At 34.2% G+C, this 26,139-nt stretch overlaps 3 protein-coding genes across 3 annotated transcripts; 2 read left to right on the top strand and 1 right to left on the bottom strand.

Moving 5' to 3' along the window:
- Positions 1 to 494: 494 nt before the first annotated feature.
- LOC132165625 (ras-related protein RABC1) lies at positions 495 to 7,695 on the top strand. Its single transcript, XM_059576265.2, has 7 exons — positions 495 to 622; positions 1,048 to 1,274; positions 2,040 to 2,108; positions 2,831 to 2,896; positions 5,296 to 5,417; positions 6,884 to 7,012; positions 7,334 to 7,695. The coding sequence occupies exons 2-7, from the start codon at positions 1,139 to 1,141 to the stop codon at positions 7,439 to 7,441; spliced, it is 630 nt and encodes a 209-aa protein (XP_059432248.1). The 5' UTR covers positions 495 to 622; positions 1,048 to 1,138; the 3' UTR covers positions 7,442 to 7,695.
- A 761-nt stretch (positions 7,696 to 8,456) lies between these two features.
- Positions 8,457 to 11,898, top strand: LOC132166193 (uncharacterized). Its single transcript, XM_059576972.2, has 3 exons — positions 8,457 to 8,946; positions 11,302 to 11,440; positions 11,549 to 11,898. The coding sequence occupies exons 1-3, from the start codon at positions 8,584 to 8,586 to the stop codon at positions 11,731 to 11,733; spliced, it is 687 nt and encodes a 228-aa protein (XP_059432955.1). The 5' UTR covers positions 8,457 to 8,583; the 3' UTR covers positions 11,734 to 11,898.
- Positions 11,899 to 16,097: 4,199 nt separating this feature from the next.
- Positions 16,098 to 17,566, bottom strand: LOC132166218 (U-box domain-containing protein 26-like). The gene has a single exon (XM_059576998.2). It carries the CDS (start codon positions 17,465 to 17,467, stop codon positions 16,268 to 16,270), a length of 1,200 nt encoding a protein of 399 aa, XP_059432981.2. The 5' UTR covers positions 17,468 to 17,566; the 3' UTR covers positions 16,098 to 16,267.
- Positions 17,567 to 26,139: the final 8,573 nt, after the last annotated feature.

The following is a 26,139-nucleotide window of genomic DNA, read 5'->3' as shown; positions in this document are numbered from 1 at the left end:
GGGGGTTGCTGAGCCACCCCTGGAAATGGCTCTGGGGTGGCTGATCCACCCCTGGTGGGTGGCCGGACCATCCCGAGTTACCTAGGGGTGGTCCAGCACCCCTGCTTTGATTTTTATTTATTTTTTATAAATTTTAGTATTTTTGTTTTTATTTTAGTAAGAATAATTTTATAATTTTTTTAGAATTTGAGATATATTGTCATTGTTTTGGTAGTTTGGGAGATAAACTATCGCAATTAATAATTTAGAAGTAAATTGTCATTGAGATGGTAATTTGAAGGGATTAAGTGGGCTTTAATCTATAATTAAACTTGTAAGATCTGATGGTGCATACAAATTCCTACAAGATCTACGTAAGTGAATGAATAGGTCTTATAAATTTAATAAATGATTTTTAAAAATATTAGATAGAAAAAGGAGATAAGAAGAAAATATTCTTATTAACAGTACTAAAAAAGAAAAGAAAAGAAAAGTGTCGCAATTCCGTTTCTAGCCCCATTTATAGTCTTTACCAGCAGTTTCTTTTCTCGGAAGATTTGCCTTTCAACTCAATCAATCTCTCCAAACCTCATTCTCTCTCTCTGATCTTCATCTCCTCTTTCTGGATTTCCTCTCGTTTCAGGTATTAGAGTTTCCTGTATGTATCCATATGTATTTGTGTATGTGATCTTCGTTTTCAATAAGTGCAGTGCTAGGTTGAATTGCTGAAGAATTTTAATATAATGTATTCTTTGAAGTGATCGATGCAATTTCTAATATTATGACTCATGCTTTGACCCATATATTTGAATTGAATTTCAGTGAAAAAAACCAAATTTCAGTGTCTTGTTGACTTGTAACGATATTGGATGTAAATACCATTACTTGTCTCAGCTCGTTCATCATTTTTCTGGGTTGTAAGAACATTATAATCGCTGAACTGGGTCTCTCTTTTTTTCTTTTTTGGGTGTAAAATTTGGTTTTTTGTTGTTGTTGGCTCTTTCTTTTTTTTTTTTTTCTTTTTTTCGTAAGATAGATGTGTCTCTGATGCTATATTGATGTTCCCAGATCCTTATTAGGTGCACCGTTGCTGGTTGTGGTGTTGGAGGAAATCAGGTTCTATCTTTTGGGTAAAAGCATTGTTTGAGAGTGAACTCCAATGGGAACGCCTTTGAATCAGCCCGAGTTTGATTACTTGTTCAAGTTGTTGATGATTGGGGATTCGGGGGTTGGGAAGAGTAGTCTTCTTTTGAGTTTTACGTCCGATTCGTTTGAAGATCTGTCGCCCACAATTGGTGAGTCTTCTTACTCGAGTTCATCTTGATTTTTGGATTTGGATATTTTGGACGTGCATGCTCATTTATGAAATGGAACAAGAAAATTTTATTTTGATGGGTAATGGGACTCTGGGTTAGCATTACTTTTTTTACTGTGTAGTATTGTTCCTGAGAAAATGGAAGAGAAAAAGAAATTGGAAAAGTTAATTGATTCTTTAGTTTTTCTTGTGGTGTTAAGAATATGAAATGGCAAACAACTAATGCATATAGTTTTCATAGGCTCGGCTGATCAATACATTTGGTTTTCTTGGACCTCTAATAATGACAAATTTGATTTGAAGTTTATGATTATTTGCTTTTGTTGCATAGATAATTGCGCGAAGGGAGCACTTCTTCTTTGGCACACATATATAGAATTTTCCCTAGAGATATTTTCTCAGTACATTTTTTAGCGTTATGTTAGATCAACAAATATGGGCATACTTTTGACAGAATAATATGAGCATACTTTTGACAGAATAATATGGGCATACTTTTGACAGAATATGTGCTTTTCCATTGATTGGAAATCGTATGTGCCATGGTTAATGGACCAAAATCTTTGTCTTTGTATCCCTTTTCTTTGTTTCTCTAGTCTCAGTTAATATTATTGGCTTATGGGGAACATGACTATTACAATGTTATCTTATGACCAACTAACTCATTACTATAACATCATAATAATTTGCTGGTTGCTTTTCTTTTATGTCTTGATTTATGCCTCTTCTTTGCTTTCTTATGCAGGTGTTGATTTCAAAGTAAAATATGTTAATGTTGGTGGCAAAAAGCTGAAGCTTGCAATCTGGGATACAGGTAATTCCAAATGCGTGCTCATGTGCATGGCCATTTCTCCATTTATTCATTATTTTGCAGTAACTGTCATTTATTTTATTACACAAAAAGACTTGCCTGTGTGTGCTCATACAGGAATATGGTTAAGCAGTTGTGTTTACTTTTTAGCCAAATAGTCAAATGTCAGGTCAAGTTCTATTGACCCAAGAAGCTCTTGCTATGGGAACAATGTGTTAAAATGCATTAGCTACATGACAAACCTTGTACTGTATGAAGACATATTTGTAACAAAAATAAACTGCCAATTATTATATTTTATTTTGATGAGGGAGGCTCATCACAGGATATGATTTCAGACTCCTTCACACTTATATCTCCAAATGTGGTGTGAGGGGAATTAACATATGCATCCAGAGGCACCCATTGAGCCTTACGTAAAGTAATGATATTGGTTATTATTACATCATCCTCTAGATCATTTTGCTTGACCTTTTGACCAGAATATTGATTTTTGGTCTTGAGGATCAGACATGTATAATTTGTATACTATCATCAGAATTCATTGTCTAGTTTCATTGCTAATTAGACTACGTATCTGGTCAGCTAGATAAGTTAAGATATTCCAATCTTATGTTCTTTTTCTTATACTGGACCTTTAGGAAAAGAGTTGTTTAATCACTTTCTCATACAGGCTAAGTATTGCTGTGGTCAAATATATCTAATTTTAATTTTTAATTACGCAGCTGGTCAGGAGAGATTCAGAACATTGACAAGTTCATACTACAGAGGTGCACAAGGAGTCATTATGGGTAACTATTATTTTCTCCATAATTTCTATATTCTATTCTCACCTAGAGCTGTTTGTGTTAGTTTTAATATGGTAACCTTGCCGGTTAATGCCTCATTACAAATTTGTGAACAGGATATTGCTTTCAAATCTTGAAAATTAAGCTTTAGTGGCTTTCCTGTAATGTATGTGAAGGAAAGTCCTCGTTTCCAGCAATTTAAGATTTAAATACAACAAATTCCATTAAACTTTGGTGTGTCCTTGTGTTTCAATGCCATGGATTGAGTGGAAGTCAACCTCTAGGGAACAACAATATGAAGCAACACCTATGTATTATAATTGTAAGATGTCATAAACGTCTAGTTATTCTTATTCTGGTGGATATTAGCATACTTTTTCATCTGCTTAATAGACAAGGTTGAGTTAGTATTGGATTAATTACATTAGGTGACCAGTGCTACTTTTTTCCCCCATGACAGAGGCAGAAAGTTGGACTTGATTGTAATAGCTCTCACTTTCCATAAGTTTATAGTCACAGTGCAAAGGCAACACCAGTGACTATAAACATATGTGCAGGGGATATGGGTAAAGGGGAGAATGAGTACTTTGTTTGTTGTGTAGTTTCAAGTGAAGTATTGGAAGAACTTTTTCTTTTCTTTTCTTTTTAATGTCTCGCATTGAGTGATAAAGCAGATTTGTCATGGATCGTGGATTGCTTGAGGATGTGGTGATTATTCTATAGGATAGTGGCTCTCTCAATAAACAATGATGTTGCAAGTATTTGGGAAAATATTGTAGAGGTCCTTAGGGTTTGATCTTTTATGCTTTGCCATCAAATCGCTCTCTCCATACACTTGTTTTTAGCGGAAATTGTGACAGGCGTAAGATCACGTCAAACCTAATAAAATTGTTTCACACCTACAGCATGGCAAAAAGAAAAGAAAAGAAAATGGGGAAAAAAAGGAATGAACAAAAGAAAAGAAAGGGGTAGGTGGGTCTCACTCCACTCCTCTGCTGGGGTGGAGTGAAGTATTAGGTGGGTGGCCTCCCCAGCAAAGGGGTAGGTGGATCTCACTCCACTCCTCTGCTGGGGTGGGTGGGCTAACTCCACTAGCGGTGGGATGACCCCGACCCCCTTCTTATGCTTATGTGTTACAATTTCCATTAAAAACCCTAGCGACATGTGTATGGAAGGAGTGGTTTATTAATGGAGCATACCTTAAGAAGTCATTTGAGAAATTTTAAACCTTAGGGAGTGATTTGATAAAAGATTCCATTAAAAACCCTAGGACCTCTAAAATATTTTTCCCTGATTATTGTAGATTTTTTAGATAAACCACTAGTGTAGTTAAGAGCGAAATGGATGGACTTTTAATGGTTCTGAGTTTGCAATTCGCATTATGTGGCGAATTGAGTTCATTTACCCCACTACAGAAATATATTTCTTCTATTGTTTATTTGAGTTCAAGGGTTACCTTCCCTTGTTTTAATTACTTGACCAACTCCATCAGGGTTGGCTTGTATGGTATTCACTATAAAATTTTATTTCTTTCTTCTTCTTCTTCATAAGGTATTTTCTTTCCTGTATAATTTTATACAATGTTTTCACATGAAATTGAGCATTAACTAGATGTTTCTTTTTCATGGGGTTTTCAAGATGGATTTATCTGGGTGGTGCTCAGATCTAAATATACTTGCTAGAAAATTAGGGCGTTACAGGTATTGTTATGGGAGAATGGGGATTATGGTGGGTTTCATGCAATCCATGTAAAATTTATGCTGAAGCAAGGAGTTTCAGATCTATTCAATTGAGTTATTCATTATATTCACGAACCAGTTTTCTTGATCATTTCAGGAACTATAGATATCAATTTTAGTTGGACAAGTTTGTTAAATGAGAAAAGTAAATCAAATTACCCCATGAATAGCGTTGTATCTCTTTAATTGGGATCTGTATTGTAGATAGCACAAGTTTATCCTTTATATGTTGTTCATTGACGACAAGCTGCTAAGAGTATGCTTGGCTCGAATCATCCTGCTATCAACTTTAGCTTTAACTTTAAGTTTTGCCATCAATATATAGTTTAACTGTTCTAGGCTTGGTTTCTAAGTAGCATATATATATATTAGTGCGTTGTCATTTTATCTTATTTTGGTGCAACTGACTTCCCTTTCCCCACTGATTTTGGTGCCCCGCCAACCTAACATCTTGAGATCTCATTATTAATGGTTGGAAGTATGTTTGAAATAGTGTTCTTTCCAAAAGAAAAAAAAAAAATTAGTGGTGGAAATAGTTAGTTATGAGAAGATGTTAATGTGTAAGCTTATCAAGTTTAAAGTATTCTGGTGTTCAGTTGGCCTGTCACAATAATTATTTTCTTATTACTTTCTAATGTTGATCTGGTTTTGTAATTGCAACAGTTTATGACGTAACAAGGCGAGAAACCTTTACAAACCTCTCTGAGGTGTGGGCCAAGGAAATAGATCTTTACTCGACAAATCAAGACTGCATCAAGATGCTTGTTGGCAACAAGGTTGATAAGGTAATTCTTGGGGAGATTTACAGATTCAAGTGTTCTTTATCTTATCTTTATTTTTCAATTATTCTTTCTTTACTCTCTATGTTATGGTGCAAATGGATATTCCCAATAAGGTTTGGCAGGAAAAGTAGCAAATGGTATTTGTAATAAATGATATCTCCGCCCTCATTTGACAAGTGATGGAGGGTGAGCTTTGTGGGTTCAGTCCAGTGTGGTTGCGAGTATTGTTTACCTCTTTCTTTCTTTTCTTTTTTTTTTGGTTTTTTTTTTCTGTTTTTTTTAGGAAAAAAAGAAAAAGAAAAAGGGAGAATACAAGAAGAATGACAGGAAAAGGTTTTATATTGATGCTTAAGGTTTTCCATTGAAACTGTAAACGCATAGTGAAGGCAAAATTGTTAAACAAGCACTGTGATCCCCCTCTCTGTAAGATTTTGTCTGTGTATGTGTGGGCACACATGCGTTGTTTGTATGTGTCTTTGCATTTGTCTGTGCTCCTTTTCTTTCCTTTTCATAAAGAGATTAGAGATTACTAGAGAAATTGTTTGCCAAATATTGGGATTATTCACTACTTTACATGAAAATTCAATTATCACCAAAACATGTCTGTTGGAACTTTTTTTTTTTTTTTTTTTCAAAAATTTTTCTCCTACATTTATTTTGCAAAAGAACCACTGCAGAATGGTTCAAGAGGCGGTCTTTCTTTTTCTTTAAAAAAAGAAAAAAAATAGGGGAATGTTTAATTCCAAAATTTGGTAATCACAGTGGGTTGAACCCCAGGCCTCCACTTTTGTAAGGAGAAGAAATGCCCCCACACTACAAGGCCACTGGAAAGAGTATCATAATTTAGAATGATTTGTTCCAAAATTCAAATGATAGATGGTTTTATGCTTCTCTACACAAAATGCTACATCACAAAGATGCCCTGTTTTAGGCGCTTCTTTTAGAGCATGATATGATACGAGTCCTGCAAATTTCAAAAGAGTAGGTTATGGTCTAGAATAGACACATCCACGCTAAAAACTCCATTACTTTTATTGTGTATCAGTTCAATCACTTACGTTTCCTTCTATTACTATATACTAAAAAAGGTCATATCCTAACGTTCAAATTATATATGATACTTTATCAAGAATATCCTAGAAACTATATGCGTTTTGATAGATCAGATTATTATTCTGAGATTTCGATTTGTATATGAAGCAGTGGATCTGCACCAAGAAGTATCCGAGAAGTATTCCTATAGGATGTCCATCTAGAAGTATTAATGCTAAATAGCCTGGAATGCATATCTATTGGATATGAGCTTGTCTTCCACCTTGCTTCATGTGTATGATGTTAATTTGTACTATATCACTTGTTCTTCTCCATTCGTCAGCCAGAAGTAAATATATAAATAGAGCCAAATGAAAATAATCAGTATTATGCAATATTTGAGGATTTCATGCATGTGACTCCTTTCTCTTTTTCAGGAAAGCGATAGGGTTGTAACAAAGAAAGAGGGAATAGACTTTGCTAGGGAATATGGATGCCTATTTACTGAATGCAGTGCTAAAACTCAAGTTAATGTACAGCAGTGCTTTGAAGAGCTTGTTTTAAAGGTATGGAGGGTGATAAACTTACTTCATCTTGTACCTTTTAAGAAAATGGAAGTTGGCAAGCTTGTTTATGTTCAACAATGTTAATAGTATGTATATATGGTACCTACGTATTTGAAACAATTCCTGATTTGAAGACAGGATATTTTTATTTAAAAAGAAAATGTTATTACTGTACATGTAAGTTGTCTGTGCATATAGGCTATCGAAATGGGACAGAATGTTGAAATTTGCTCAGTGCTTGAATAATTATGTCTTTGTACAAATTATCTTGTTAACAACATAACGAATGACGGCATGAATGATGATGGCAATCATATGCAGATATTGGATACACCTAGCCTCCTAGCTGAGGGCTCTAAAGGGATGAAAAAGAACATCTTTAGAGAGAAGCCCCCGCAGCCTGATGCATCCACAGGCAGTTGTTGCTGATGCTGATTATCCGCCTCTCGTTTCTCCAACTTCCGGATCTCTAACCAGTATTTTGATTCTTCTCCGAATCATTGAAGAAGTGTTTTTTTTTTTAAAAAATGATTATTTGACATTAATTGCAAGTTACATGTAAAATAGTGTTGTGATTTCTGCTTTGGAGACTATTTATATGCAATATTGAAGTATCCTTAGTATAAGCCCGGAAGGAATCACCGATCGATTATATTGATTCTATGCGATTGTACAAAAGAGTTTGTGATTTGGGTTCCATCAAAATCAGTTTCAAGGATGATAGCTAGTACTCGTGCTGAATGTTGAATGGGCCATTTGTACAGAATGTTGGCCAACTCATTAGCAAATGTACCTTTATATTTATATGTTCAGTGAAATCGAAAGTTAGCAGAGCAATTTATGGAGAGACCCCTTTTCCGGCCCTTCAATTCACTATCTTGAGTTTGGCGTTTTAAAGACCTCTTAAGACACAACTATACAGTGGCACAGCCCCTACTGGTGAGTACTGCTGGTGATCATTAGGACTGTACAGGTGGGCCAGTGAAAAACCGGCTGCTCCGCCATCCTTCTGCCTGCCCACTGGTGTTGCAGGCAGATGGACTAGGCGGGTGGTGGGGCTCAAGGTAGGAGGAAGCGGCTACTCTCCTCTCCGCTATATATATATGAGCCTTTTTGTCCAAATAAAGTTACAAAAGTCCCTTAATCTAACCTTTTACCTGCCGCCCTCTGAGGATGCCCCCTTCTCTTCTCACCACAGCTCCCCCGCCTTCCCCTTTCACCAGCTGCCGCAGCTCACGCCTCCTGTCTCAGGCAGTTGTGTATGGGTGGATAGGATCAAAAATTACGGTGAGTCAAAAACTGTTTAGGGTGGTGACGGGCGGTTTTGAGGCAAAAAAAAAAAAAAAAAAAAAAACTACCCTTTAGAACGATGTATACCCCTGCAATTGCAAACATGCTTTTCGTTGGGGGAGCTGTTAACCTTAAAACTTATTGCTTAAAAGTTCAAATACTACTAAGATAAACTATTAAACTGAACTTGTCGGAGTGAAACAAACAAAAAAACCCACTTGGCCTTGCCGACCAAAATATTAAGAAAGAAACCCAAGTTTTGCCACCAAAACCAAGCAAACATGGTTGCTTCTAAAGCACCCATTATCAATCTTCTTCTTCTTCTTCCTTCTTCTTCTTCTTCACATCGGAACTCCAACACCATTAACTCAAACGTTAAACACCTAAAACCCATCTTGAAAACCCCATTACCCAACAGGCGCTTGTTCCTTTTCTCTCTCTCCCTACCTACTATCCTCCTTTCTCCTCCAAGTAATACCAGTTCTTGTTATGCTCTCGACAGCTTCGACCCGGTGAGTTCCACCGAGAGAGAAGCAAGTGCCGCGATTTCTCGGAGAGTATCAGAAGCTGTGGATTTGTTGGATAAAGGGAGGGAGTTGCAGGCTAAGGGTGACTTTAGCCAAGCCCTTGGATATTATACTCAGGTACCTACGCTGTTTGCTTTCTGGGTTCTGTTTGGTTGCTCAGAGAAGTGTTGAAAAACTAAGCTGAGAGTTTTTGAAGTCTGTAATTTTTTTTTTCCTTGTATTCAAGATGTTTCTTAGCAACCAAACAGAATTTTAGTGTTCGTTCAATTTTAATTCATGTTTCTTCTTGAAAAGATTTGTTTACAAGTTTTATAATGATTCACCGGGACTTTTTAGTACGCATGAACTATTAATCTGAATTAAATTGACATAATTTGTGCTGCTTATAATCAAGAAACATATGTTGGTTTTATCTTGTTCAAAGATTTGTTCCCTTTTGGGTTTAGTGATGCCACTGCTGACTTTGGTCCCAAAACATATTAGTTGAAAATGATTCATTGGTCACTATTAAATTTAACCTTCGAGGCCAAGTGATCTTTTCTACCAGTAGCATGTTTTTTGTAACGTTCTGGCTGAGAATGAATTGTTCTGTGCGTGTGTTTGGAAATTGGAAGAGTCAAATCCACTGCTCTGATAAAGCGATCGGCAATATGTAGAATATAGTCTTTGGAGACAAGGCAGCATATGAAATTCTGGTTGTCAGTAAGAATAGGGCTGGCATACATGCTAAAGAGCACAGATAAGATTGGTAATTTTAAAGGCAGTGCACACCCCATATTGTTGTCTGGTTTTCTTCCCCTGAAATTGAAGCAACTAGCAAGGTACTGCCAGTGATTGTTCATATCAGGATAACCTAGAACCATCAATATGTTGATTGTCCTCCATTTTGTTACTTTCATTTGTAATTGTGGGGTGGGCTGGGGGGCTGTTACTTATATAAACGTATCCCACTCTATGGCACAAACACACCCATTGCATGGTTCAAGATATCCATGAATACGCACGGCATAATTGATTCATAGGTATGACGGATACAAAGAACATTGTATAAGTTTTTCCAGTACACTTCTCAGATTTTGCGAGAGACTAGCTTGTAAAAGAGGTGTTGCCTTAGGTGGAGGAAGGCTCCCTGACAGCACGCCAATCTGACAACATTATTGGAACTGGATGTTAATTTTGTTTTTGCATTTTTTTCCGGCTGCTTTTTTCATTTATTCTATTTTGATTTATTTAGCAGGATTCCGTTAGTTTCAATAGATTTTTTTTTTTTTTTTAAAAAAAAAAAAAAAAAAAAATTTAAATGGAGGATGTTTGATTTGTCGAATGAGGCATGTATTATTAGGACTGAAATGTTGATATTTTATTGAAGGTCATGTAGGTTTAATCAAATGCAGACAATAAATAACCAGGGAAATGAATTTTGACATGTTTACAGCACTTTTTTTTGCCAGGATTGTTGTTAAATGATATTTAATTTCTCTGGTTAAGGTTTTCTGGCATTTAATCTAGCAGATGATGGACATAATTTTTAAGTATATGCTATATACCTATCTTATGCAGGGAAGAATGGAAGATTGTAGTGGTGTGCAAAGCAGATAAACATATAGCTATAATTAATTGATGCATTTCTTCAATATTTTTATGTTGTAGTATGTTAAAAGTTTAGAAGAAGAAATAACTAATAAGTACTTCCTCAGAAATGCCCATACTTTGAGTATGAACTATTTACGTAAGCGTCCACAGAAGTTGGGTATGGATCTCTACGACAGGATAGTGAAATTCTGTTGATATTCTATGTGAAATATGATTCAGAAGCATGTCTCTGGAAGTCAGATGATAATTTTGATAAATTTCCTTCCAGATGTCTGGGGACAATTGTATACTTTATTTTTTCATGCAAATGGAGTCTACCACCTCTCTGTATTCTTGATTACATTAGCTCATATAACACATTTAATTCAGATATAAATCAGATTTTTCCTTGTGCTCATCTTCTGTGCTACTCACTATAGTGCTTCTGTATCTACAGAATCTTTCTAGTCTACACGGTTCAGATATGAAAAAACTGAGACTACGTAGCAGTCAGTAATGCTTATAATGATACGAGTAATACAGATCTTGCTTCTAGTTTATGTTTAAGAATCCAAATCATCACATCTTTATGGATTTTTCCACTTTTGAAATTGATACGTGCATATTCTTCATTATGTTAATAGTGGAATTACTGATATGAGATTCTAGTGGGTTCCATTATCTATGGTGCATCATCATATGCCCTTGTCTTTCTTTTATGAATCATACAAATATGATTTAATCAGGTCAAATATGTTGTTTGCAAGAGTAGCACTTAAAAAATGAGTGAAATTTCAAATTGAAATGCTATTAGAAAATTATTTTTACTTTAACCTAATCATCATACAAGAAAGGTGCAAGAAGTTTCACAATTGACATCATTACTATATCTCACTTCAGGTGGTTGAAAAATACAAAGACTTTGCTTTCGCAGACTATGCAAGAGTGGGGAGAGCATTGGCTTTGTACGAGGTTGGTGACAGACAAGAGGCAATTGCAGAAATGGAGGATGTGTCCATTTCTCTTAAGGGATATCCAGGTATTTCTGGTGGTGATATACATTCCCAAAATGTTTGAGAGGAGAAACATGTTTTGTTTAGTGTAACATTCTTTTGTTGTTGTACATGTTTGTTGGGGTATTCTGCAGAAGTCCATGCAGCTCTAGCAGCAGCCTTATATGTGGACAAGCATGCTCTACTGCAAGCAGAAAACCAATTCACCATTGCAACTCTACTTGATCCTCACTACACAGACGTTTCTTATGTAAAAGAAACAAAGCATTGGCCTCCAAGTTTGGTCAGTTCTTTGCAACAGTTCATCAGTCTTTCCTAGGGTTTTGTATTATATCTTATACAAGTTGTTATCACACAAGACAATACAGCATGGCCACTTTTAGATTTTTAGGTCACTTTTACTTGCTAATGACCGTTTTAAATTAAAATTACTCAATATTGTACTACTTCAACAAATTATTAGTGAAGAAATGGCGTGTGTGAATGATGGTTTTTGCTGAAATATGTTCTGCTTGATCAATTTCCATCTTTATCAACTTACAATTCCTTTTCTTTTTGATCTACAACTCCATTCCCCCAACAAACGGTGGGGCGTCCCCGAGAAATACTAAGGATCAATAAGTTTTTCATATTTAGCTCATATTCTCATACAAATTCAATAGATCAACTATTATATTTGTGGGGTCGACTATTGACTTATGTAGGGTTCACATAAGTCACCAAATCTATTGGTTAATTTGTAGGATGAGATTGGTTAAATAAGGAGTATATATTAACCCCTAGAGCATTTCTCGGACCTCTCACTTCTATTAAAAAAATTAATTGGATGTCTGTAGCTTTGCTGGAAAGTCAATAGTTTTTATTTTAGAGACTATATCACACTATCAATAAGTTTCTTGTGTTTTATTTTATTTTATTTTTAAGTAGTTCAATTTTCAGTCTATTTTTAACTGAATTCATAAAAACTATGAATTTATCTCCAAAAAAAAATAAAAAATAAAAAATAAAAAGGTGATGGCAAGTGGTTGGTCACCAAACTTTGCTACAGGGTTTGGAGGTCACCCCACCTTCCTATAAAAGGGAGCTGCGCTCCCAATAAAGAGATAAGATGCCCCACACACCCTCTATGTTAGGGGTGCACCTCATTGGTGGAGCACGAGAAGCGAATCCACCCATCTGGAGAGGAGTGTGAGTGGGATCGTTCCATATGCCAACAGATGGTGTGATATGTAATGCTCCCTGATAAGCGGAAATTGCTATTTTTGTAAAAATAAAAAAAATAACAAAAAACTTTTGACATTCACAAAGTGCACAGAAGCTCTAAACATAAACATCCATAGATATTGTCTATAACTATTAACTATTTACATTGTGTATTCAAACTATATACCTTGCTTACATATCAGAGTTACTATAGACCTGAATAAGTTGTAATTACCTATCAAAACATTTATGTCATCGGTCATCCAACTAAACCTAATCCCATCATGGCATTATTTTCCAACTGGACCCAAAAGTTGTACAATCAAAACATTCTAGGCCATAGTTATTGCCTACTCTTGCTCATCCTAATCATGTGCTGCAATCTCTGTCAAATAACATTTTATAGTTGAAAATGTGAGTTCACGTACGGCTCAGTAAGTGAACTAACATTCAAAATGGTATATGATCTGAGCCCTCTTTTATTCTCAATATAAATCGCTATCTTGTTCTTTTCTGAAATGGAAATAATCATAAAACGATGGTTTATTAAATTAGTTTGCAACTAGAAAACTTTCTTGGTTTAATTTATTACATTTTCCTTCTATAAATTGACACGCGTTTTGAAGTTGCTCCCGTGAATTAATACTTGTCACGCTCAGCCACATTGAACTATTATTTTGTTATAAAAACCCCGTTATTAGGGAATTTCGTTAAATAATCATAAAAAGATAGTTTATTAAGTCCGTTCGAATGAACTTACACATATTGGAGTTAATATTTCAAGAATTAACACTCAACTACTATGGTCACGCCCAAGTAGGATAGCGACAATTGGTTTTTCCGACCTACCCTTTTTGCTCAGGAAAAAATAAGAAAGAAAAAAACACCCAACTTCAATACCCCATAGGCCATAGATTAGATGCGTAGGAGCCTGGGTGTATATATATATTAAGACGTTACGGGATGGGAATTGTGGGTGAGGTAGCCTTCATTGCACTAGCTAGCGGACTGGTGCAGGTGGCCCCATGCACCTATCATCAACTCTCTTTTTTTCTTTTATAATATATTTTGAGTATCTTTTTCTTTTCACATGCATATTTTGTTAGACAATAAACGAAAAATTGGACAATATGATATTTTGAAAAACAGGAGAATTCATAGAATTGATTGTAAAAATTAGAATCTGAATTGAAAGAGTGATTTTATATAAACCTAAAAACTTGATAGTAATAAGTTGTTCTCCCTTGATTTTATGTTGGAAAATCACCATGCTTGATATGTTGTAGCAACTTTATTTGGTCCCCATGCCAAAGTAGCCTCAAACTGGTATCTTTCCTCAAGTTCTAGCAAATTTCACATTGATTTATTACCATTCCATAGTCTTTAAGGAAATTTCTAAAGAGGTTGAGCACGTACTAGGGCATGAATTCGACTCATCGCAAGCCTGTTTAGTATTAACTGCCTTGGGTTCTATTAATGTCCTAGTGATACTAGGTTAGGCTATGGCTCAATTGGTCTTGCGATAGCGCCTATGATTTCTGCCATCTAGACTCCTAAGTAGTTCTCAACAGGCAGATGCTACCATAGTCATACCCGGGTTGTCTAAGCTCCTCCTGAGTAGTTTGCGGCGGGTAAGTGCTGCTATAGTCATGCCGAGATAGAAGAATAGTCACGGTCGAAGTTACTCGCCCCTCCTACTCTTTTTTTTCTCAAAGATAACAAAAATTCACATTGATTGATGACCTTTTGTGGATGGGCTAGTAGAGTAGTCTAATCAACCGGTATTGGCGCAAGAATAGGGTGAAAACAGAGGCACTTGAATTGGTGCAAAATTGTTTAACCTTTGAGCATGTGATGGAGCAAAAGATTGTGGCATCTTGCCGAAAATATGGAAAATTCTCACACTCGAGTGCATGCCTGCAACCTTTATTCTTAAAGGTAGAACACCCTCATTTAGCCATTGACTTGTATGGCCTTTTGTGGGTCCTCCTCCCATTTCTTTTCCATATGTTGTATTGAAGTGGGCAAAAGTGTGCATAGGAATCACCCTCTAAATCTAATAGCTTTGGTGATGGCAATCCAAAAAGCAAACCCAGCCCCTTTCTCTCTCTCTCTCCCTCCCTCTCTGTCTCTGTGTCTCTGCCTGTGTGTGATGATACAAATGTCAAAAGACAAGCGAATATCCATACGACGACCAAAGAGTCCCATCGGCAACATTGCAGCCATTGGACAAAAGATGCTGTTGCCAATGTGGTTTTGTTCAGAAAACTGCCATCCATAATAGGCAAGAAGAAGAAGCTTCTTGCTAGCAATGTTTGGTGGGTCAGGGTCACTATTATGATGTCCCTTTTTCTTGACTAGACATGAGTCCACACCACAACACACAGATGAGCAGTCCTGCATTGTGTATTATGTACCTCTATGCATTTACTTTTGTTCTCAGATAAAGTTGAATTGGGTAGTTTCGCTCCATTTACTTGATACAAGTTAAAACTACTCTGTTTTCACTCCTCAATTTGTGATATTCTTCCTTGTTCTTCATATATATATATATATATATATATGCCCTTTCGAGGCATGAATGTGTTCTGAAAATTGCGTTTTAAACCCAATCACAAAAGTGTAACGTTGGGCAGTGCGTTTTTAAAATTTTAATTTGAAAACGTAGAAAAATCTGAGTTTTCAAATCGTATGCAAGGGGTGCTTTTTTTTTTTTTTAACAAAAAAAAATATGATTTAACATATCTTAAATACTGAACTTTAATTTTACTAAACGCTTAACTATATTATAAAAAGTTGTGTTTTCAAATCGTACTTTTTGAAGTTGTAAACCCAAACGGACAGTTACCTCCATGGATTATATATTGTTGGAAATTGAGATTTTACATGAGATAGAAATTAGATGATGGGCTGCCACTTCCCAAAATGATGATAATGATGCAGCTGTTTCAACTCCAACCAATCTCTAAAAAGAAGGATTAGGGTGACAAAGTTTGCTCCCCAGGTTTTATATCTGCCTTAAGAAAGTTTGTGTAATAAGTTTAAAATCCATGATTAAGGCTATCAAAACACCCAACACATCCATGTGTATATGTTTGAGGGTTTTGAATCATAATTTCATCAGTGAAATTCCTGTATGGTAATATATATATAATGCTAGACGTCTTCTTCATGTCCCATTTTTGTCCCTCTAAATTTGATGTAACTTTTAAAATTATCATTGAATTAAAATTCAATAGTGATCTATCACAAATCTAACGGTGATTTTAAAAGTTACGTACATCAGTTTTAAAGGATACAAAGAGGATGTAAATGAGACGTCTAGCATTACTCAATATATATATATATATATATATATATATATATATATATATATATATATATATATATCATTACTCAATATATATATGGACATAAAATGATCATATTATGAAATGGGTTTATTTGTAACAATGTCAAGCAATGAACTTTCCTCAAACTTGTGAGATATCTGCCAATTTATTAATCATATTATGAAATGCTTTTGAAGTTTCTGAATTTTAAACACCTGATGAGATAACATGAGTTGATTCCTCTATACAAATTAATGCTTAGTTACAGGAAACCCAACACAGCACAGAAATATAAGACCCCACATACTTTTACATAATCTACACCTGCTTTGAATCTTCATCCCACTTGGATCTAAGCAGCTTGAGCAGCATTCTAGCCTTTGTTTTGGTCCTACCATTACACTGGCTCTGCAGCAGCAAAAGCAACTGACTCAAAACTCCAGCACCAATGGCTTCTTCCCTTGCCCTTAAGGAATCATAACATATGATCATAAGCAAGCTGACAGCACTCTCACTGCCTTCATGATCTGATACCCTGAAAACCATTCTAACAATAGCATTAACTCCATTTGGGTTATTCACCAAAGCTTCTTTTGCACTCTCTACTTGTAAGAGCTTCTCTAGTGTTTCCATTGCCATTGCTGCCAAGCTTTTTTCATGTCTTTCAGCACCTAAAATGTATGCCACGAGTCCATCTACAGCGCCTTCTTGAACCAAATTCTCTCGATTAGATTCCATGGAAGATAATGCAGACAAGGCTCTGATTCCAGCCTCAGAAGCCTCAGAACCATTGGCAGCAAGAAGAACAGCTTCATGCAAGAGTTGGGTGGTTTTTCCAAGAATATCACAAAGCTCCTTTGTCTCTGTGGATGATGGTAGTGCCTCTATAAGATGACACAAGCTTATCTTGACCATGAAAGTGCCGTGCTGAAATAAATCTAGGAATGAGGCTAATTTAGACTCTTCTTTTAGCATATTCAGAGGTGCCAGTTCACCCAAAGGCAGCATTTTTATTGCACATGAAAGTGCTTGGTCAACAAATTTGACATGATCTTGAGAGACTACTTTGGCTTTTACTTTTCCAAAAGCTAGTTCCAAAAGTAGAGGTAAGAAGCCCAATTGGAGCAAACAAGAATTGGTTGACGGCGATTCTTCAGATAATGCTCGAATCTTTTGGAGTGTTTGAAGCTTGTCTTGTAAGGTTGCTTGATGACATTCAAGGCTGTGTTTGAGTGCAGCTAAAGAATCAATTGTTGCCAAGTAATTTGGATCAAATTGGTGACCCAATTGAAGCCACTGATCAATCAAGTGGCGAAGAGTGTGATTAGGAACAATGGATGGATCATGGAGCTTCTGCATTGTGACAGGGCATGTGAGATTGCCTGCAGCCAGCCATTTCTCTATGCTTGATCTGTCATACGTTTGGCCTGTGCATAAAGTTACAGGATCTTTGAACAAGTCTAGACTAATTGGGCATCTGAACAGATAGGGAATGGCCATGTGATCAGCCTTTTTCATGGAACAAGTAATAATACTAATGATCCAAGAGCAGAAAGGATGATACTACAGAGATTGCACAAATAATTTTGAGAAGCAAGAAGATTGGTATATTATGATGAAACATGTGGGATTTAGAGGACGAACCTTCGAAAGCACTTATGATTAAAAAATGAGAGAGTTATGGTGATAGTGGGTTGTTTCATATCGATTGAGGAATGGTGGATATAAGAAGATAGAGATGCAAGCAGAGAGGAGGGAGGAGCTGAGGAGTTACAGTCCACAGTGGGGAGAATTTGAGAAGTGGCAAAAGCAGCCCCCACTGAGAGACAACACATGAGAAATTTGAGGGAGCAGTCTATGTAATGTTGGAGGAATCAGATGAAAGAACACCAAGATACAAACAGTAGAGAGGGCCAAAAACAGGCCTTATCTTTATATCTTATTCACATTTCCTAGTGAAAGGGTAAAAGATTGCAACTAATAATATAGAATCATTGTGGGATGGCCCCCATCAATTCAGTCAAACTGACCCACCTTGGAAAAAAATAATTGTTAGTGTCTTTGAACTTTGAATCCACCCACACAAGTTTGAAACAACAACAAAAAAAAAAAAAAAAAAAAAGGAAAAAAGGATAAAAAAAAAAAAAAAGAAAAGAAAATGTGTGCTAGAAAGAGAGAGGGAGAGAGGGAAAGTGGGGACATAAAGGTAATGACAGTCACAGGGCTCAGGAGACTAGACTAGCAATTATAAGGGAGGGAACCACCCAATGAATGTGTATGAACAGAAAAAACTGCCGTAAAAGCTTTTGTTGCGTACCATATTAAATTATTATTTATCCTAAAATCTTAAGTCGATATAATCTTTGACTCCTATACGGTCTTTATCCCAATAAACAGATAAAGAAGAAGATTTAAACTATTCCACTCTTTGAATGCTGCAATATTATCTCAATGAGCTGCAAATTGCCCAATTCTCATTCTACTTCCTTAAGAATAATAATTCTTGTGAACCCTAAGGGGTTGGCTGGATAGCTTGAAACTTTGAATATGCTCATTAAGGTCTTAGGTTCGAAATTCATTGAATGCAAACTGCTTTTTAGGGCCATCGAACTGAGGGTTTGCTCTTTGAATTAGTCAAGGTGCACTTGCGAAAAATTCCTTACCGAGGGCCTGTACACCCCCAAAATTAGTCGGAGCTTCGCTCCGAATACCCGATGTCAAATCAAAAAAGAACAATAATTCTTGTGTGATATTACATCACAAACCACTAAGAATATTTGAGGAGGAGTACCAAATAAAAATGCTTAGCTAGTTTAGGTGAAGCTTTGAAAAGTCAGTCAATCAAAAAAAAAAAGTTCCAAGTTTGGCTGCATCACATACAGCAATTTTTCAAATCTATTTTGGTCTAATTATTAAAAGATAAAGCTAATTTTCTAACCTTTGCTTTAATTTTCTAGAATAAACAGCCGGTTTTCAGGTAAAGTCGGACGCCTACTTTGTCTCAAATCTTTTTTTTTTTTTTTTCTTTTTCTTGCTCAGCAAGTCAAGTAAACTTTTCTCACCGAATCCGATTTCCAACTGTGATGGCACTTCATATTTGAATGCAATGCACTTTTCTTCCTCCTTGTCATTAATTTTGGTTAAGTGAAGTGATTGGGTGGATGCAGGCTCAATGGAATTAGCATGTGCATGCATGGGAGGATTCCATTCCCCTTCCCCCACCCAACCAATACATTCATACAACACTCCATCTACTTGATATATTCTGTTGACTTTTGACTTTTGACTTCTGACTGCTGCCAAACTTTTAAGTGGTCAATTTTTAGCAGCTCCTGGGGCCCACAGGCTCTCCTATATCCACTGGGGATTCCAGTGGTCCACAATATAGATGAGCATTTGATCCTCTCTCTTCATTAAATATATTTTGTTTCTTTCTTTTTTTTTCTTAAAAATTTTTTACAAAATTCTCTTAAATTTCTACGCGTTTGAAAAGTATTTTTGAAGTTCAAAAGTTTTCAATTAAGGATATCGAACTTTCAAATTCTTTTAATTATCCCCTTCGGTTAGGATACTTCCTTCATTTTTTTATTTTTTTTTTTGTCAAAATTTCTAAAATACCCATATTTTTTATTATTAAAAAAACAAAATCAAAAACTATAAAGATTTATGCGTTTATTTTTTTATAAAAAATATTTTTGCAACATCTTTACAATTTTTTTTTTTTATATATATATAAAAAAAAGGATATTTTGGGTATTTTGACAAAAAAAGAAAGAAAAATTCTAACCAAAATAGATAATTAAAAGAAATTAAAAATTTGATAACGAGAGTTTTTAAACTTTAGAGGATAATATCAAAAGACTTGGACTAAATTTATTTTTTTAATCATCTTATTACGACTGGAGGTGGTTTGAATCATCTTCCAGAATCAACAGGAAAATTTATCTTATTATCCGAACACAAATGCTAAATCTGTGCAAAAGACAGCCTACTTTGTCTCTTTTCACTAAATGATTAAACCCATATTTATCTATCTCTATCAAATGAGAAGACGTGGCTCTTCTAGTAGACGTGGTCTCTAAGGACTTAAAGTAAATACATTTAATAATATACACAATTTTACATTATTTAAATTTATCAAAAAAAAAAAAAAAATGCTAACATTAACTCTATATACACCATTAGACAAGGGTGAAACTATAACCTTTAGTTTGGGGGGGAGGGCAAATTTTAATTTTTAAATTTCTATTTTTTTTTATTTAAAAAAATTATTTTTTTGGGACCATCGCCCTTGCCGTTAAATACATAAATTTTAAATCTTGACCATAAAATGGAGATGATTCCATTCCCCTAATTATGATAAAAATGGTAAAATTATTTCATTTCAAGATGATAGTTTGCAAAAAAAAATTGTCTTAATCTTGAAAGTTTTCCCAAATATAATATTTACTTTAATTTGATTGTTTAAAGAAGCTTTGCAAATAAAAAAAAATAAAAGTTCTCCAATTAACGTACTTTATTATATAAAAAATACTATATTCCTTTCTTAATGCAAGTATTGTCTACGGATATTTATTAGAATTTTTTTTTTTTTTTTTTTACATGTCTAGACAAAGGAAATGAAAGAAGGGAATACTGATTCAAATTAGTAACATCAGCTTCATAAGGCGTGCTCTCCAACCAATTGACAATACATTTAAAGTTGCTTTTGCAAAAAGAAATTTTCAAAATTAAATTTCATAAAATCTTACCTAATATTGACAGACAAATTAAACAAATTAGCTATATATTAGAAAAAAAAATTCAATATAATTAGTAATTTTACATACTAAAAAGCAAAAAGTATAATTTTTAAATAAAAATAATATTATATAAAAATTAAATACAAAAAGGTAGGCGGGAGAGACCGATTGTGTTGCTATTCTACCTATGCGTAACCATAGTAACACCTATTCGTTAGGAGTCGCACATGTGAAGCTTAGACAATGAAAACCACATAAACTTTCTTAAGTGCAACTGAATTATAATCCGACCCAACTCTATCAAAATATCAATAAAAATCAAAGTAATTAAGGTCTCAAAATTTATGGAGCCAACCCGAAAATGAGTAGGAACGAAACAAACATAAATGTTTCCCGAGCAAAAGATGTTAAGTTTGGCTAAAGGAAATTGTATTGATGCCAATGAGAGTGAGAGGGAGAGAGGGAGAGAAAAGGACAAAAGAGAGGCCAAAAAGTGAGACTTTTAAAACTGCGATTAATACGAAGAAATTGTGGGCTTTGAACACTATCTTGTCTGCCACTACAACGTACCAAAATTCCATTAACTAATCCAATTGGATCATTGATGCTTATTACAATAAGATGCTTCTCAATCATAAGCATCTAAATTTCAAAAAGAAAGAAGATTACTAATCACCCATCTATTTGAGGGCCTCACACAATCTTTTTGCCTTTAGATCCGCCCATTTCATACAAATCTTTAGCTCATGAACATTATTTTATTTAGATGTGATCGTTAGATAGTGAAAACCGCATGTATTCCATCAAGTTTGACTGAACTATTGTCCGATTCAATCCCGCCAAGACATAAATAAAAATCAAGGTGGTTTATACTAATTAGACTTGAAGATTTTTATTGCGGGATTCGAATTCATACCCTAGTGTATGTCTAAGTACTTTGAGAATTTTTTTAAACCATTTAACCATCATTCTAGATGTTCCTGTATTAATATAATTGATAACTCATGAACCTCCATATTTTTTTTTCTCCCTCCATTATTTATCCAAAAACCCATTAAAGCAATTTATGTCATGTCATTGTTCTAAGGCTCTGTTTGGCGGCTCTGTTTAGTATGAAAAAATGAAATATATATATTGTTTTGTAATAATTAATTTTATTTTTTGGCCATTGCCAAACATAGCCTAAGGTTGCTGTCAAAGTGAACTTTTACCCTCTAGGCGACAAGGCCCCATTAATAATTAAAGTTGAGTTAATTTTTTCTTTTTATGTATTGGTGGGTTTCCCGCTGTAGATTGTAATCATAAACCCACGTGTTTGGACATGCTAAATGTGGAACCCTTCTTTCACATGTTTCACAGTAATAAGTCTTTTAATCTAACAATTGAAATGAAAGGTAAATAATAAAAATAGAGTTTAAATTCAAAGTTTTGAAGGCTCATAGTCATTAACATTGGCAGCATAGCTGACGTGGCAGATGCACCAAAAGGTAAACTATCAGAAAGATTCAGAAGGAGGCAGGGACGGGCCCATGGGCCCGCGCACGGTCCGTTCCAATATTCTCTTCTTTGTACTGTTTTGGATTTTTTTTCTGTTTTTTGTTTTTAGCCCTAATTGGGTCCATTTCGCACACTTGTTCGAGATTTTTTTTTTTTTTTTTTTAATGTTTTTACTTTTTATATTATATCAATCACATTTTATTATTATTTTAATAAAAAATTCACTGTTTGGGAATGAGATAAAGAAATTAAAAATGTATTTTTTTGTGCTTAAAAAACTTTTTCAAACAAAAAAAAAATAGTTTGGTAAAAAACTTTAAAAACTTTTTTTTTTCACTCTAAAAAAAGCTTAAAATTGTGTTGTCGGGAAAACTTGAAAATGAAGTTTTTGTTTTTATTTATCTTCATATCTATACACATTTTTAATCCTATTTTACTTATTATGCTTATGATGTCTCCGTAGGTGAGATTATCGTATTCTATAATTTCAGTTTTATTACTTAATTCTTCACGAATTTTATAGGCAAATAGGTTGGGTAGACTATTGATAAATTTCCCTTTTCAATAAGCATTTTTACAATCACCTCTTAACATTACTCTTGACATAAAAAGATCTTTATACCATCTGGAATCATTTAAGGTTAGACACCTAAGATTACTTAGTTGGTCATGAATTCTAGATGTAACATTACTAGGGATTCCTATAAAATGTTTCATTATGGTGTAAATTAAAACATTAATTCCATCAGGGATACCTCTATTATGTGCTTCATCATAAATTGGGATTCCTTCTTCTGGACTGCATACTTTATTTCACTAAGATTTACTTCAGTTAGGTATTTTTTCTACCAAGCTTTTAAAGTTCCCGTAAATCCTGAGGTTAAAATGTCTACAATTTCTGCATTAGTTTTTTTTTTGGATTTGTAAGGTAATTATTAGTGACCATTGACATGTGTTGTAGTTTATTTAAAATTTCTTGGTCAGATAAACCATCAAGATTTTATTCATAAATCTTATCAGAAGAGACTGAAAATTGGTTAAAAACATTTATTTCTTCATATTAAATGTCTAGTGGTGTAGGCCTAGAATACCAATTGTGGGTGTTAGTCGTTGGTCTAATGATTCTATTAACTTGGAATTCATTGAATTGTTGTTCAATTTGTTGTATTTCATGATATGTAGTTTGTTCAGATTCTGAACTTTGTGTTTCATCTGTGATTATTTGTTTATCTTTTTTAATGACTGGGACAGTTTTAGAGGTCGAGGCTTCCTTTTTGACATTTTCAAGGGTTTTTAGCAAGTTATTGACCTTTTCAAGACAGGCAGTTTTAGAGGTCGAGGCTTCCTTTTTTACATTTTCAAGGGTTTTTAGCAAGTTATTGACCTTTTCAAGACAGGTTTCTTCTTTATTTTTTAGATTTAACGTTTTAGGTTATGAAATTTTTAAGAGGAGTTGTTCGTAATGGGTTTTTTCTTTTCAGTTTGAGTTTTACTTGGGGGTGTAGTTACCTTAATTTTGTTTTCTATTCGGTCTAATTGTTTTCCTATGGTTATAAGGCTTTGGTTTGTATAATTGTTTTGTTCCATGACTTTTTTTATTTCTTCATCTTTGGAAGTTTTAAAAGGGGAGGCTAAAATTTTTTATCCTTTAAAGTTTACAGAGATCGGTTCTTTTGGAGAATGACTTGCCTCTGTTATATTTTATCTTCTTTTTCCCACGAAGTTAACATATTTAATTTTTGATTTTTGTATATTTTGGTAAATTCAAAGAAGTTTATATGTAACTTATGTTCGTTCATAAATTTTTCCCATTCTGCAAAAATTTTTATTTTTTGTTCTTTTGTATATTTTAACTTATATTTTTCTCTTTTTTCTGTATTCTTAGTAGAATTGTAGTTTTTTATTAAGGGTTAGAGATTTAAAGTAAATGGTTTACTTATAGTCATTAATTGTGGGTATAAATGAGGTTCTTCTATATTTGTTTGTGTTGGGGAATTTGGTCCTTCTTCTTCAAAATTTTCTTGATTAGCTGCATAACATGGGGAGCTTATTTGTGATTCTACCTTTTAACTTTAAATTTTTATCTCTTCTTAAAGGTTCAGTATAAACAGAGGAAGAGGCAGAATTTCTACGGCTTGTTGGTATATGTATCTTGGAAAGCTGTTTCTTTTATCATGAATGGTGGTTTGTTGAGTTTTGGTCTATCAAAACTTAGCCTAACAGTACCATCTAAGTATTGTTGTAAACAATTTATATCAAATGCTGTATTTTCTGTTTTTGTTGGAATGTTTTCATTTTCTAGTAGCCATTCCGATGGGAGTTCTACTTCAGACCAAACTACTGATTTTGGTACTCTAACGTTTGCAACACAAGAATGTGTCTGTATTAGTAAAGTTTTATCTTTGGGACTTTTAACAAGAGCATGAACATTAAGATTTGTTTTCATTGACTTATAATGAAATTTGTAAATTAATGTTAAAGGTTGGCTTCCTTCTAACATATCATAACCTGCTGTTTTAATGTTCAAAGTTAAAGCTTTTAAGACCTGTAGATCACTTAAACTTAAAGTGAAGTCAAGGAAATAGTCAAAATGAATTGGTCCTTTATGAAGACTGGATTCAACGACTCCTAGCATGCTACTGCTGTAATCTTTATGTCTTTCATCTTTTAAACACAAAAGTACAGAGGCATTGATTCTTAGACAAACTAGGAGTTTTACAGCAACTTGAATTAATCCTATGTAAAGGAAATTCATTTTCTTTTCTCTAATTTTTTTATATAAGGTATTATACAAAACGATTTAGGATGTAGATTATTTTATAAACACATATTTCTTGATACAATCAAGTTAACTAAGACCATAACATTAGATAATTGAGTAGGTACGTGTCATATAAAAGAGAGTACATATAGGTTCTTATACCAAAAGAAAGCCTAGTTTTTGGTTTATACTTTCTACCATAGGAATACAAACAAATAGACTCTAAAGTAAAAATGTAGTTGTTTGCTTTCCTTTTGTACCATTACTTCATAGCAAAAGTTTTAGAAAAGACAAAAGAGTCATTGAGCTATGATTTAAGAGCATTTGCAAGTAATATCTTTCACCTTCAATTGGATTTGCTGCAACTATTCTACCAATGACATTCCCTTTTTTCCTTGGAGTCTATATTTTGTTATGTTGATTCCATACATAATGCTTAGGAAATTCTTTATACAAGAGCTTCTATGCATGTTCATCTATGTTATTGATGGAATAAAATTCAGTTAGTATTAATTTGGTTGAGTGGTCATCGTTAACTACATTATTGAGATCTTCAGACTATAAACAAATGGGTACATTTGATTTAATATAAAACTATAAATTCTCCACATTGCTTAAGGAGGAATGATCCAACAAGCTGATTGAGATTGTTCAATTTCATCAGTATCTTGGGAACTATGTTCTGAAATCATATTGAAAGTAACTCTATCATGGCCCTTATAAATATATTTGTAGAGATACTTAACTGCTTTAATTATTGAACATATTTCTACATTTATATGACAATTGAACTTTGCAAGGAGATAGTGGTTGTATGGTAAAGCCAAGCGGTTATCTAAATTGTTATAAAGAAATGAGCATGAATGAGTCCTCTATTTTTGATGTTCGATTATATATATATGCAACAATTGCACCAAAGACTTCTTAATTCTTCTAATTTTGTGCTTCTTCTTGTGGTTCAAACTCTTGGTCCACCAATGAAAGAAGCTGATAAAAATAAAAGTAATCCAACCGAGCATGTGAAATATGTCTCTTGAACATGTAAGATGCATATGTTTTTTTAATAGTAGGGACAAAGTTGAAATAAATTTTATTAAAAAGTCATGAACATCTCACATGTTATTAAAAAAAGGGACATATATCACTTTTATAGAGTAGGTTGAAGGAAATTCCTCCAACCCAGTTTAGAA

This window comes from Corylus avellana, chromosome 11 (assembly GCF_965113065.1).
Source record: "Corylus avellana chromosome 11, dhCorAvel1.hap1.2, whole genome shotgun sequence".
Classification (NCBI taxonomy): domain Eukaryota; kingdom Viridiplantae; phylum Streptophyta; class Magnoliopsida; order Fagales; family Betulaceae; genus Corylus; species Corylus avellana.
Note: the sequence above shows the minus strand (reverse complement) of the source record. Positions and strands in the feature narration are given on the sequence as shown.